Source organism: Zonotrichia leucophrys, chromosome 1A, assembly GCF_028769735.1.
Source record: "Zonotrichia leucophrys gambelii isolate GWCS_2022_RI chromosome 1A, RI_Zleu_2.0, whole genome shotgun sequence".
Classification (NCBI taxonomy): domain Eukaryota; kingdom Metazoa; phylum Chordata; class Aves; order Passeriformes; family Passerellidae; genus Zonotrichia; species Zonotrichia leucophrys.
The window spans coordinates 3403416-3416621 of NC_088170.1; the positions used below are offsets into that span (position 1 = coordinate 3403416).

Here is a 13206-nt window from a genome sequence, read left to right on the forward strand (position 1 = left end):
TTTTTGTGAAAATCAGTGAGAAGGGAAGAGAGAATGGTGTGTTTATAAAATGTGACAAATGCTTCCTTCCATGAGTGACGTGTGAAGGTGAGGGCACTGCTGTCTTTGCACCTGGAATTCCTGCATGAAGGAGCCCTGGCCACAGAAGGGACATTTGTAGGGGGCTTTTATGGACTCCTGCAGATCTCTAAATGTCACAGATCATATGTGTCATAGTATTTAGAATTTTTTTTTTATTTTGCAAAAAGTAACTTAACCTTTCTGTCAACAAAATCACTTTTATTTTGCTTCAAACTACTCCAAATATGCTGAAATTGATGTATTTCATATGTATGTTTTGTATATTCATCATATGAAAAGAAACCAAACTACTTATTTTACTTCATGACCAGGAATTGAGATTTTTAATGAAATACAGAAAAAAATTTACCAATTTCCAGAGTTTCCCAAACCTCTCTTGGCCGTGTCACCTACTGACTTTTTCACACCAAAGCTCCTGGTCTTCCAGATCAGGCACTTAAGTGGTTGTAGTGAAAAAAACCCCAAAACTTCCAAATGTTGCATTCGATTTTTTTCCACTAGAGTTGAAAAGTATTCTTTAGTATTCATCTAAATTCATTATTTTGTGGTGTGGGTGTGTGTTATGTCTTCATCTTGCTTTTCCCCTTCCTTCCTCTCCTGGTTTAATGTCAATCTACTGTACAGAGTAAAAGGCACATAATGTTTCTGGTTTTGCAGCATTGTGTTTTGTTAGCTGAAAAATATTCCTGTTTTGAGATATTTTGGTGTGTTTATGTATATTTCCATGCTTATTTCTACATTAGCAATTCAATGAGTTGAATATTTCATGAAGAAATAAAGGATGAGTCAGGTCTTTTTTTGTGTGTGTGCCTTTGTCCTCTTGCAGATTTAGCATGAGAACTATTTGTATATATCAGAAAATGCTTTTGCTTTCAAGGATGCTCACACAGATACAGTGAGCCCAGTGCTAGTTATCATACGGCTGCTGCAGTGGCAAGGCAAAGATTTCAATAATCAGCCTTCCCAAGGCAGTGTTTGCAGTCAGAGCACTGCTCCCCTCCAGTGTCCTGCCCCACTGGATGAGATAAATGGCTTTTTTGGGCACCCACCAGCTCCCTGTTAACATTGCTGACGTAAAAATGGTCCTTGTGCTGGGCCATGTGGGGGTGGAGATTTTTTTCTGCTGAAATACAGAAATTAACCACAGCTTATCTCCTCTTCTCATGTGTACAACTTGTCCAAAGTGTCTCTGAGAAGCAGTCAAGACACCAGGATAAGGCACTGAATTAATAATTATTCTTTCTTTTCCTCCCATCTGCAGAACAAAGGAAGAATTATGCACGAGACAGTGTCAGCAGCATATCTGAAACATCACAGTACCACGTGGAGGTGAGATGAGAGGGATACACCAATTACAGCTCTCAGTTACATGTGGTTATTTTTGCCTACATGAGTTTTTTTGAGGATATATAAGCTTCAAGGCACATGCATCTTCCAAAATATCCCTCCAGCCTGGGGTCACTTCAGAGCAGATTACACTGAAATGTCTCAAATTCAGAGCAGATTACACTGAAATGTCTCAAATTCTCTAGCTTTGCCCCAATGAGCTGAAATCTGGATATGGAAGGATGTGTGCAAAGTTGTGTGTGGTTTGGCAAGCAGACAGGACTCCTCAATAGGGCATCAGTTCCACACCTTGTGCTGCCCTGTCTCTGAACCTGGCTCCTTGCAAAGATGAGGCAGGGCTGAACAACCCTGTGCTGCTGGCAAGGCACACTTTGGTATTTAAAGCTAATACTCTGATCAGATCTAATCAGCGGAGGTATTAGAATATTCATAAAGTGCTGAGCATTAACCCCTCAATGCCCCAGTGGGTGGAGTACATGGTGGTTAAATACAGAATTAAATCCTCTGCCTGCACTGAGTCCTCCCCAGTGTGAAGAGCAAAGTCTGTGCCTTGCTGCCTTAAGCTGCTTTGCAGAATTACTGTGTGCTGCTCTCATATTTAAAATACTCAGCAGGGTAAGCCTGTGTGCCTGTGTGTAGCCTGTTAAGCACTTGTGGATGCGGTGCCTCCTTTTGGAGCCTTACTTTGGCTTAAACTTTCTCCTGCTGCCATCAGACCACTGTCATGGCTTAAGCCAAGTCTTGCAAACACCACAGATCCTCAGCTCTTATTTGCTGGGTTTTAAATAATCAATTGTGAAATCATATGCAGAAGACTCCTTATTTCAAGTGCTTCAGTCCTACAATCAGTTTGCAAATGAGTACCTGGTTTGGTTCTAATTGCCTGTCTATTTTGTGTGCTTTCTTCATAACTGTTTTGGTCCTGTACTGGCATAACAATTACTACTTGCATTTAGAATCTAAGCATTCCTGGGTAAGCAGCCAGTGCAGAGTTTGTTTCACTTTACTTCTTTTAAATACTTTGATTAAATGCAGCTTACACCTACTTTCTTCTCTGTAATTACCATGTGCTGTTATCCTGTAATAGAAGAAAGCACAGTTAATCCTTCTGTATTATTTTTGTTTTTTAAAGTTATTTAGAAGACAGATATGCAGGCATACATTAAATGTGGTTCAGCTTGAGTGAGTGTTACCAGATCTTCAATTAGAATGTGAAGGTGGATTTATGCCTGAACAAAACGAAATAATTTTGTGGGTTTTCTTGCACAATCGGCATGCTGAAGGAGAAATTGCCACAGCCATAATGACAGGGAAGCTAGCTGAGGTAAAGTTTGTGAGGCACTATTTAGTTTCCAGACCATTAATTGAGGCTGGAGAATACTCCAAGCTGATGGTGAGCAGACATTGTTACTATTTCCTTCTGTGCCGCACATAACAGTGACCAGCCCATCCATAAGGTGTCCCAGTGAGATGCAAACCCATCCTGGTTGCCACCAGCAGGCTGCTGGCAGCTCTGGAAGAGATGAGGACACTCCAGGTCAGGGTGATGATGGAGCTACATTGGCAGGGAGACTCTGGGAAGCCTCTGCTGGCACCTCCTGCATTCAGCTTGCCAAGAGAGAGACAGATTTTCACTCCTGAAAAAGCTAATTAAAACTCGTGGTTTAATTCTAGCTTTGATACCTGGAGAATGTCAGAATGAGCCTTCAAATCTGACTGCTTTCAGTAGTGAGGAAATGACAGTGGGTGTCAAAAAGCAAGCCACAAAAATAAGTTGACTTAAAATGGCATTTTGGACTAAACATCCTCATGTGTCCTGCCATATACAAAGGCACTTTTACTCATGAATAATTTGCACTGCTACTCCCTGACAATTTAAATACTGGCACTCCTGAACAATAGGGAAAATTGCAATCACAATTTCTTTTAAATGCACATTTTACTCACCAGCACTTGACCACCTTTGTTCTGGACCGCAAAGAGGCGATGATCACAGTGGATGATGGAATAAGGAAGCTGAAATTGTTGGATGCCAAAGGCAAAGTGTGGACTCAAGACATGATTCTTCAAGTGGATGACAAAGCTGTCAGCTTGGTGGACTTGGAATCAAAGGTAGGATCTGTGAGTGACAGTCTCATTTTCAGAGAGAGAAGAGAAGGGAGCGAGCAGGAAAACGATGTATGTGAGACTGAGGATTTTAATTAGCTTATTATCACTTTCGCTTTTTTGCTCATGCAGCTTTTCTGAGATCAGGACACTGTATAGTAAAGTGGCATTTTGTGTTTTCTTCTTTTTTTCCCCTCTTCTGACAGAATGAACTGGAGAATTTTCCTTTAAGCACAATTCAGCATTGCCAAGCTGTGATGAATGCGTGCAACTACAACTCAATTCTTGCATTAATATGTAAAGAACCAACCCAAAACAAACCTGATTTGCATCTTTTCCAGTGTGATGAAATTAAGGTAAGATAATAGTGGAGATCTGCTTTGACTTATTTGAATAGGGGAGATTGTACGAATTGACCAGCACAATGGATAAAGATAAATGAGTTAATTCATAGAAAATAATTCTTTACTTTTATTCTTGTAAATATGCTGTAGGTTTAATCCACTTATGATATCAGCATCACTTAGAGTATGTTAGTAAATGTAGGGTAGTATGTATTGCAAAGGAGTAATCTAATATTTAAGCTGACTCCTCAGTGCATGTTCAAATAGATCTTTACTGTAAATATTGGTTCTTGGATTCTGTAGCTGCTAATTTGGGTTTACAAATGTATAAAGCTCTGGAAAATGTCTATGGTTTGCCTTCACACTTCTGACAAAAGTGGTGTAAAATAATTTGAGTTATCTCAAATTTATTTTACAATCTGCAAAAAGCTCATCTGAGCCCTGAGTCTTACCTGCTCTTTTGGCTCTTTTTGTCACTGAGCAATTAAACATTCTCTAGATTCTCACCTCTCTGCATCTCTGCTCTGCTGGAGAGATCTTGAAAGGGAAAATATTCCTTGCAGGAGGGGCAAAATAAGGAAAGAGATTGCTTGTCTCTGATGGAAATACTGCCTTCAAGTGTAAATTTTTTTTTTAATGTATTCTGCAATACTTCTTTGTTTCTGAGGTTATAAATTTTAATTCTGTTAGTTACTCTCTGTAATTGCAATTGATCATTTCATGGGGATTTCTTAATTCCTTTGTAGTAGTTTGTATTATTGTCTTGAAACAACAGATTGTTAATCACACTGTGGAACAGTTTTGGAATTAGCATGGTGAGAGTGGTGTGAGGATGATTAGTTACTGTGTGATTTGTTGCACAGAATTTGCTGTTTTAAAGGAAAGTGGGATCCTGTTAGAAATTCAGGGATTGTTGTGTTAAATAGTGCAGGGATCCCTTTTGGACCCAGCTTCTCAATGTGTACAGTTGGTCTCTCTTCATTTTTGAACTTGTTCCTCTGTGTAGATATAAAAATATAGAGTACAAACTCTATAAAATAAACTCTATAAAAATATAGAATACAGACATGATTTGGAAGTCCAGTATCTTCCTTAGTTCTGAAGTATTGTTTGATTCTGTGGCCATACCCTGGGTTTTTTTCTTACCCATGAAACTTTTCTGGTTTTGAAAGTTTTGGTCTTTCTCTGTTGGCTTTTCCCTGCTTTTGTTTGAAGTTACAAACAGCCCTAGGAGCCTCTGCAATAAAAAATAGTTAAAATCAATTCTGTTTGGGGCATTCTGACATTTTATAAACAAGAAACAAAATTAAATAATAAATACCAAGAGTGTTGGATTAATGGACTTCTTTTGGGTTTAAGTTACTCTGGTCCCCTAAAGTTTTTGTTTTCTATTAATTCTTTTAAGCTTGAAATATCCTAACTATTCTGCAGTGCAATCCATTATAGCCTGAAAAGTCCTGTAATCCCCTGGAATCCTAAATTCAACAATGTCTTCTGGTCCTAGCAGAAGTCACATATTCCTCCCAAAAAGGTACACACTTCTGCATGGGGAGGGTGCTGGGAAAGACATGGTCCTTGCAGAGTGAGCCAGACACTGACAGATTTGGGCTTTGACAGCCTTTGCAGGAAATTAATTTGTCAGCTGAAGACATGTAACAGAGCATTCTAAATCCTGTGAGAAGCCATGACCTATTTAATGCAAGATCTATTAAAATAATACTTTAGACGTGCATCAAAATTTCACTTGTGGGGCCACTGGTGGAGGCAGGCCGCACTTGTGGAGTGGCAGGAAGGTACAGATCAGGGAATCTTGTGAAAAATTCATCTTCTGTCACATCAAAGAGAAATTGGAGGCTGTCATTATTTCTGAAAGGAAATTGAACCATGACAAGTTACTTTCTTAATGCTTATGCTGCTGCCATCTATAGTAGTTTTACTGCTTCTATATTTAGTAGATTTTCTTTTTATAGTCCGAGACAAACAAAATACTTGAGACAACCAAAAATTATGTATGCAGAGGGGAAAAAGTAGCTTATGCAATAGTGGTTGACTTGAAATAATTCCTGCTGTTCAGACAAATTTGGTGTCTAGATTATGTTCTTGTGTGATGATAATGCTTGAGGCTGGAGTAGTGACAAAAATACCAACTCCCAGATTTTATTCTCTTCTTTTTCATGGTTTATGCGTAAAATAATTTGTCCCAGTGCTTTTAAATAAATGGGATTTGATCAGGTATTCTCTGTCTAAAGGTGAGATATTTATTTCAAAGAGTAGCTGATTCCTGATGTTTCCTGCTCCTGTCTCCTTAGGCTACCCTTATTCATGAAGATATTGAAAGTGCAATCAGTGACAGCAAAAGTGGGAAGCAAAAGAAGAGGCTTGAGACACTGAGGTAAAAATCCAACTTCTTGGCAGTGTGTAGGATTATCAGTGTGACAGCTTTCAGAAGCTCTCTAGGTCTGCCTGCTGTCTTTTGGGGTTTTGTGGGGGGCTTCAGCTTTTTTTCTTCTAGCTAATAATATATTTCCAAAGTCATGTGTATTAAAGCCATATCTTGCTTTAATAATTTTCTTATGTTCTGTTCAATTTATAGTGTCAGTCTTACCTTTCCCAGTTCCACCTTAGTGATGGGAACAGCTGAGAGCAATTCCACTTGCCAGAGAATGGCATTGCATGTCTCAGCTCTGCATGTGGGTCAACTAGTTCAGAATTTAAATGAAACCCCAGAAATTCCCCTTATCTCCAAGTAAATAATATTATGCTAAAAGGTTTTGGGATCTGAAGATGTTAAATAAAACAGCAACTGAAGATTGAATAATCTTTCTGCCTGCCTGTTTAATGATGCTGAAGACTTCTTGTTTCCCTGGTAGCAAAATCTTCTCTGCCAGTTGGAAAATGTGAGGGAAAGAATCTATTGGGTTCAGAGAAGATTAATACAGAAATGAGAGGTGGTAAACAGAGGCATAAAAGCAAGGGCACAAATATATCAGATAATGAATGGTGATGGTAGTAGCTTGTTAGAAATTCAGTGTAACTTATGCTGATAGTATCTCTCAATAATAATTGTGCTCAGATAGAGAAGTCTCTGCTGGACAAAAATTAGAATGGATGTATAATAGTTCTGGATACCTGTTAAATTCTGATGTGCAATTTACAAAGATTTCCTATAGCACTCCTAGAAAAACAAAAGAGAACTTGAATGATGTCTAACTCTATTTGCAGGTTTAAAATTAAATAAATAGACTTTACCATTTGCAGCACTGTTGCAAACCAGGTAGAAGCACTGAGAGGCAATCCAGAGGGACTCAAACACATTGGACACGCTGGGAAACTAATGAGATTTAATTGGGGAAAGAATGTAGGTCAATACATCTGTTGGGACAAATAATCTGAGATATCAATCTCTGAGGGCTGTGAGGCCCAGAGGTCAAATGTGGGTGGCAGCTGAGTGCTGGCTCCTCCTTGTTGGCTCATGTGCCTGCAGGGTTTGGGTCACAGGGAGGGAGGGACTCTCCTGCCTCACTGAGCCTCTGAGGCATGGTTGAGGTACTGCAAGGTTGTTGATGAATGAAAGGGGACTGGAGGAAGGAAAGGCAAAAGAAATTTATGTATTTATTTATTCAAATTTAAACTTTAAAAATTATTATTTATTATTATTTATTATGATCATTTATTATCATCATTATTATTGTTATTATATTACTATTATTTTTATTATTATTATTTTTACTAGTAGTACTAGTACTGCTACTACTACTACTACTATTAGCTGTTCAAAGACCAAACAGCATTTGATGTTTTGTGGTCTTGTTGTTGAATGCTGTGAATGAGCTGGGTTTATAAAAGGTGAATTTAAGGTGAAGAACTGGTTTTTAAATAGAGCTCTGGGGAAGGAATGGGGGATATGTATGACAGGAGCTACTGTGAGTTTTTTTGTCTGCTGGTATCAACAGACTGCAGAATGAATACAAAGTCCTCTTTCCCTTACAGCACTTAAAGCTACACTAAGAACTGGAAAATTGCAGACAGTGCAATCCATGATATTGACATGTTTGTATTGAGAGAGGATGAACAGGCCCCTGTTAGAAAACAAATCAGCCAGTGAACTTGGATTTGTTGGCAGGGTTTTGAGCAAAAGGTGGTTGACAACTGGCCAGACTTAGGGGACCAGATACTTGATATGTGATGGCTGAAAGGCAGCTTCAAACCTTCCAATTTCCTCTCATACAAAAGACAAGTCCCACCCTTACAACTGCACTGGTAAAAATGCCACTCAATAATGCCAAGGCCCTGAATTTATGTGTGTGAGCTGGCCGGTCTCCTCATGCTCTTTGGCACTGTTTGGGGGGACTTCCCAGGTGACAAAGATTTGCTCACTCCCTGGTGAAGTGGATTTGTGCTGTGTTTAACATATTTGCACATCATGGTCTGGAGTTTAACACATTTACACATCTGGCTGCTTACTTGGCAATCCCATTGTGTGGTGCGCAGTCCTTGTGAGGCCTCCTCATTTCCTCCGACCTTAGCACTGGAGCACAGAACTTTTACCCTTCCATTGTCACTCGTGGGCTCTCTCCTGTCCCCTAGGATGATCTCCAAAGCTGACAGTGCCATCCCCCCCCCGCCCCGGGCCCCTGCCCCTGTGCCCCCCGGGACCATCACGCAGGTGGACGTGCGGAGCCGTGTGGCAGCGTGGTCGGCGTGGGCCTCGGAGCAGGGGGACTGTGAGTATTCCTGGGGCTGTGACACACACAGCAGGGCCTGCAGTGGATGTTTATGGTTCTTGCTAGCAACAGAAGGAGTTTGGAAAGGCCACGTTCACAATGGCAGAAGTGGTTGGGCAAGGTCAGCTCTCTGCCCTCGCTGCGAGCAGATTTTCCCAGCGGAGTTGGAGATGCCCCAAGCCGCTGCTGCCTGATCTGGGGACAAAGATCTGTCGTAATCTGATCTGTCATTTCCTTGCATTTACCCATTTTCTGGATCCCTGTTCAGAGCTGGTTTTGCTTGTGCTGGGTCAGGGTTCCAGATTTTGATCTGGGGTTTTTTGTGAAGGTGGTAACAGTAACAGAGTAATCTAATGATGCACTCCCCATTAGTAGGGCCAGGTATTTCGGACAATTAAAAATATAATCATGGCTAAAGGGTGACTTGAGATCATCCTTAATTATTGATTTTATATTTATTTTTATAATGGCTGCTTTGGCTAATTAGTTTTTTGGTTTGTTTTTTTTTTTTTTTTAAGCCTTAACTAGGAAATGCTGTAATTTTAACATTCCTTAATGGGTTGGGATTTTTCTGTTTGATGGTTGTTTGTGGGTTTTCTACATCCCTAAGGGATGTAAAATACTCTGAAAGACATAGGGTATTTTGTTTTATGTCCCTAAGGGATGTAAAAACATTTCTATCAAATTTCTTTAAAAATAAAACTTCTTTAGAAAGAATAAAGTTCTTTCTATAAAACAGACTGAAATGGTTAAGACAAAACCTCTTTTAGTTTGTTTGCTTGGATTCTTTTAATAGTAGATATTAAGACTTTACCATAAAAAGCCTTGGATTCCTTATAATTTTTGTTTTATTAAATTATATCTATATCACTTAACAAAGTACACAACTATGCAATGAAAACAACTGCAAATGTGCAGGGAAATCTGAAATGTTAAGAATTATTTAATCTATGTACCTACATACATCTGTTTTGAGTAAAGGCTGTCTTGTTCTTCTGCTTGAGCTCTCATATCAGAAAAGTTTTATTAGTTTGGTGCCTTGATGGAGCAGTTGTGGATCTGAGTCCCTGCAGTTCCTTTTGTTCCACTCATGTGGATCTTTTCTAAAATGTATTTACTGAAATCCTGCCTGCTCACAAATGCAGTGTAGTACTTGGTGTGGGTTAAAAATGCAAAACTTATAATTTCTTAAATAATTCACCTCTGTTATTTTCAAAAAGAGTCACTGACTCTGGGCACTATTATTTGGAAATATTAGTTCTACCACATCATTCTCTCTTTTGTTTTCTGGCATCCCCTTTTGCTAATAACTTTTTACATTAGAATTGTCTTCAAACCCACTGCACTCTTTCTTGCTTGCTTTGACTGGAGCAGCATTCAGCAAATTTTGCAAAATGAGATGATTCCTGATTGTGTTGTATTTATAATCTACCACTTTGAGTTGATTTTTTTTTTTTAAATTTAAAATACTCCTGCAGTTAACTTCATTTATGCAGTTAAGTAGACTGAAGCTTTTTTTGTTAGCCTGGACAGAATCAGGCATTAGGGTACAAAATTTTCAGCTTGTATGGAGTCCTTGCAAAGGGATTGGCAGAGTCTTGTCCATCTTTTTTTTACAGTAGTGTAATTCAAAGCATAAGCCGTATAGAAATTGTTATACACTAATATACTAATCCCACATTTATGCATGTCTTATTCTCTTCTCCCCTCTTTGCAGATGAAAAGCACAGACAATACCACGAGCAGGAAGAAACAGCAGAGATGATAGCAGCCAGGATTGACAGAGATGTTGTAAGTGAGGAGCTACAAATGGCGCTGCTTCATGCCTGTGAGATTTTGCAGCTCTGCTTTGTGGGAAAACTTTTCTCCACATGGGAAATTCAGTTACGGAGAAAAGCTTTCCAAGCAGCTTCTGCTTGTTGGGGTAGATCTAAAATGAACAGGTGGTAGTTTCTTTCCTTGATATTCTTTTTTAAAAAGGAAGAAAAACACACTTGTCCGTTTATCTCGGCTGTTTGAGGGGTCTGGAAAGGCCTGGAGTGGCCTTGGGCAGCCCGCGTATCGAAGGACGAGAAGAGCTTCAGTTCTTCTTTGGTTTTTATGTTTATTAATTGTTTATCTAAAAGATGTTCTTTCAGCCGAACAGAGATCTGCTCAGCAGTCAGCCATGAGCACACTGTCTGCCCTCCGGGCAGCCACGTATCTTTATACCATTGTTACGGTACAATATTTATCATTTTTCCCCAATACCATTTATTTTTATTACTCGGTGTACTCTCAGTAATAACCAATCCAAAAATGCCACCATCACCAAAGAAGATGGAAGAGAAGAAGAAGAAGAAGGAGGACAGGACACACCCCAATTCCTCATCTTATTCTCTAAACCCCCTGTACATAAATCCTAAACCTGTGTCTCACCCTCTAATTAACTAATCCCTTCACCATTCACCCGGTGAAGCCTCATCCTTGTCGTCTCCTGTGTAGACCAAAGTCCAGCCACCAGACACTTCTGGCAACATTCCAGGACTCCGAGCCCCTAAAGTGGTCTCGGTGGCTCAGCATCTCAGGACTGAGATCCTGAGATCCGACACACTGAATGCTGATGACAAGTTTTCTGCTGCGAAGAGTGGAAATATTAATGATAATTTTTTAAGTAGACTGACTTCAGCAAACTGTATAAGGGTAAAATATTCCATCAATTTAGCAGGACTTGGATATGTGTAACACCTGCAAAATGAACATGGTAATTTCTGAAGACAGGTGGACCCTTTTTATTTACAACTTAAAGCATTCCTGCATATAAACAACAATATTGGGCATGTTCTATGGTATATGCTGGATCAAATATTGCCCCATCTGTCGTTTGTACCTTTCTACTTCTCCACTCTGCTGTTGCCCTCAGCAGCACCAGAGGGTCCTGAGAAAAGCAGGTTGGGTCCTGCTGGATTGATCTCTTTGTGTTTTTCCCTGGGCTTCATTCATTCTTCTCCAGTTACTCTTTGAAATCAATTCTTCAAAGAACACTTCTCCACAAACAGCTTAATTTATAGAGAGCTTCACCAAATAGTTTAATACTCAGTACAAAAGGAGATTATGAAGTTATAGAGATTATGAAGTTATACTCTTTATGAAAATGCTGTCCATTCAAATAATTTCAATTTTTTTTCATGTGGTCTCAGCAAAAATGTAATGTGGAAGTAAATTGTGTAATTGCAGTCTGAGCTGAACTATCTTGTTACACATAATTAAAAAACTTCCAGCAGGCCTACATTTAAAAAAATTTAAAATTTAAAGTACTTTACAGGTATTTAAGAACTGTATTTAAAAATTTAAAAGCACAAAGAATCTAAATATGGAATGTTCCAGCATGGATTTTGTTCTAAGGAAGATGTTGGTGTCTGGGAGTCTGGGCATTTCAATTTCTGGAGTATTTCTGCTATAGATTCTGTAAATTTTAATTTTACTTTTCTTTTCTCCCACAGCAAATTCTGAACCATATTTTGGATGACATAGAGTATTTTGTTACCAAACTGCAAAAAGCTGCTGAAGCATTTGCTGAACTTTCAAAGAGGAAGAAAACTAAAAAAAGTAAAAAGAAAGGACCTGGAGGTAAGAGTTCATACTGCACACAGTTCTGTTTCTCTCAGGACCATTGAAGGAGCTAGGAAATGTCTTTTTGTGTGATTTTTCTTAATCAGTGGAGCAATTTTCTCTCAATTTGAGCACAAAAACTCCTGTGCAGGAGATGCTTAGAGGGAAATCTATGAAAATTAATTGCTTGAAATCAGTGGGGAATGACTAATTAGAGATGTGACCACAGAAATGCTCCTGCCTTGGTTCTATATTTACAAAATTCTGTAAGATGGCAAATTTATTATGCATTTTGTTGTTTGCTATATCTGGAATGTTTATGGAAGCTATAGACATACGAATGGGGGTATAAAAATCTCTTTTTTTTTCACCAGAGGGTGTTCTTACTCTCCGTGCAAAGCCACCTCCTCCAGATGAATTTGTGGACTGCTTCCAGAAGTTCAAGCATGGCTTCAATCTCCTGGTAAGTGATATCAGCCAGTCTGGGATGTGAGGCCAGACCAGGGCTGGCCACCTCTGGGCTAGCTTGGCCTCTGGGCTTTGGGATGCTGCTGCTCAGGTTCTCTACATAATGACTAGATGAGCATTTTTGGTGTTCAGCATCATTGTGTTTCTTCCTTTCCTGGTTCTTTAAAGCCTTTGACTTGGGAAATTTGATTTTGAGTCATGAAAGGATTCCTAGGAAGGTCTGTGGGGCCTCACAGCTCTGTTGTGTGTTTGCCAGCATCACCAGCTGTGGCCTTAATTTGATTTTACTCAGCCATGCCCATCAGACTCGCTGTGCTGGTTGCCATCATTACCCAGGACCTTGTGGCCTCAGAATGTTCCATCCAACAAATTTCTGTCTCTTTAGAGGTTCTCAATAAGCAGAGATGAATATTCAAGAGCCTTTGGCATCTCCTGTTCTGCACGTGGGAGTCTCCTCAGCACATGGGGCACCCTCACAGCATTTGCTGTGAGACATTTCCTGTCCCTTCCCACTGCTGTGCCAGGGGGGAAAGCTGCTCTTGAAT

General features: G+C 39.5%; 1 protein-coding gene across 5 annotated transcripts in view; it reads left to right on the forward strand.

Annotated features, from left to right (window-relative positions):
• The window catches only part of EPS8 (EGFR pathway substrate 8, signaling adaptor), a 126965-nt gene that overhangs the window by 86190 nt on the left and 27569 nt on the right, over positions 1-13206 (forward strand). For all 5 annotated transcript variants that reach the window (XM_064735267.1, XM_064735285.1, XM_064735276.1 and 2 more), the window contains exons 5-12: positions 1343-1410; positions 3379-3540; positions 3741-3890; positions 6188-6270; positions 8466-8602; positions 10320-10393; positions 12085-12211; positions 12568-12656. In XM_064735267.1, coding sequence (XP_064591337.1) covers positions 1343-1410; positions 3379-3540; positions 3741-3890; positions 6188-6270; positions 8466-8602; positions 10320-10393; positions 12085-12211; positions 12568-12656 — 890 coding nt within the window. The remainder of the gene's footprint in view (positions 1-1342; positions 1411-3378; positions 3541-3740; positions 3891-6187; positions 6271-8465; positions 8603-10319; positions 10394-12084; positions 12212-12567; positions 12657-13206) is intronic.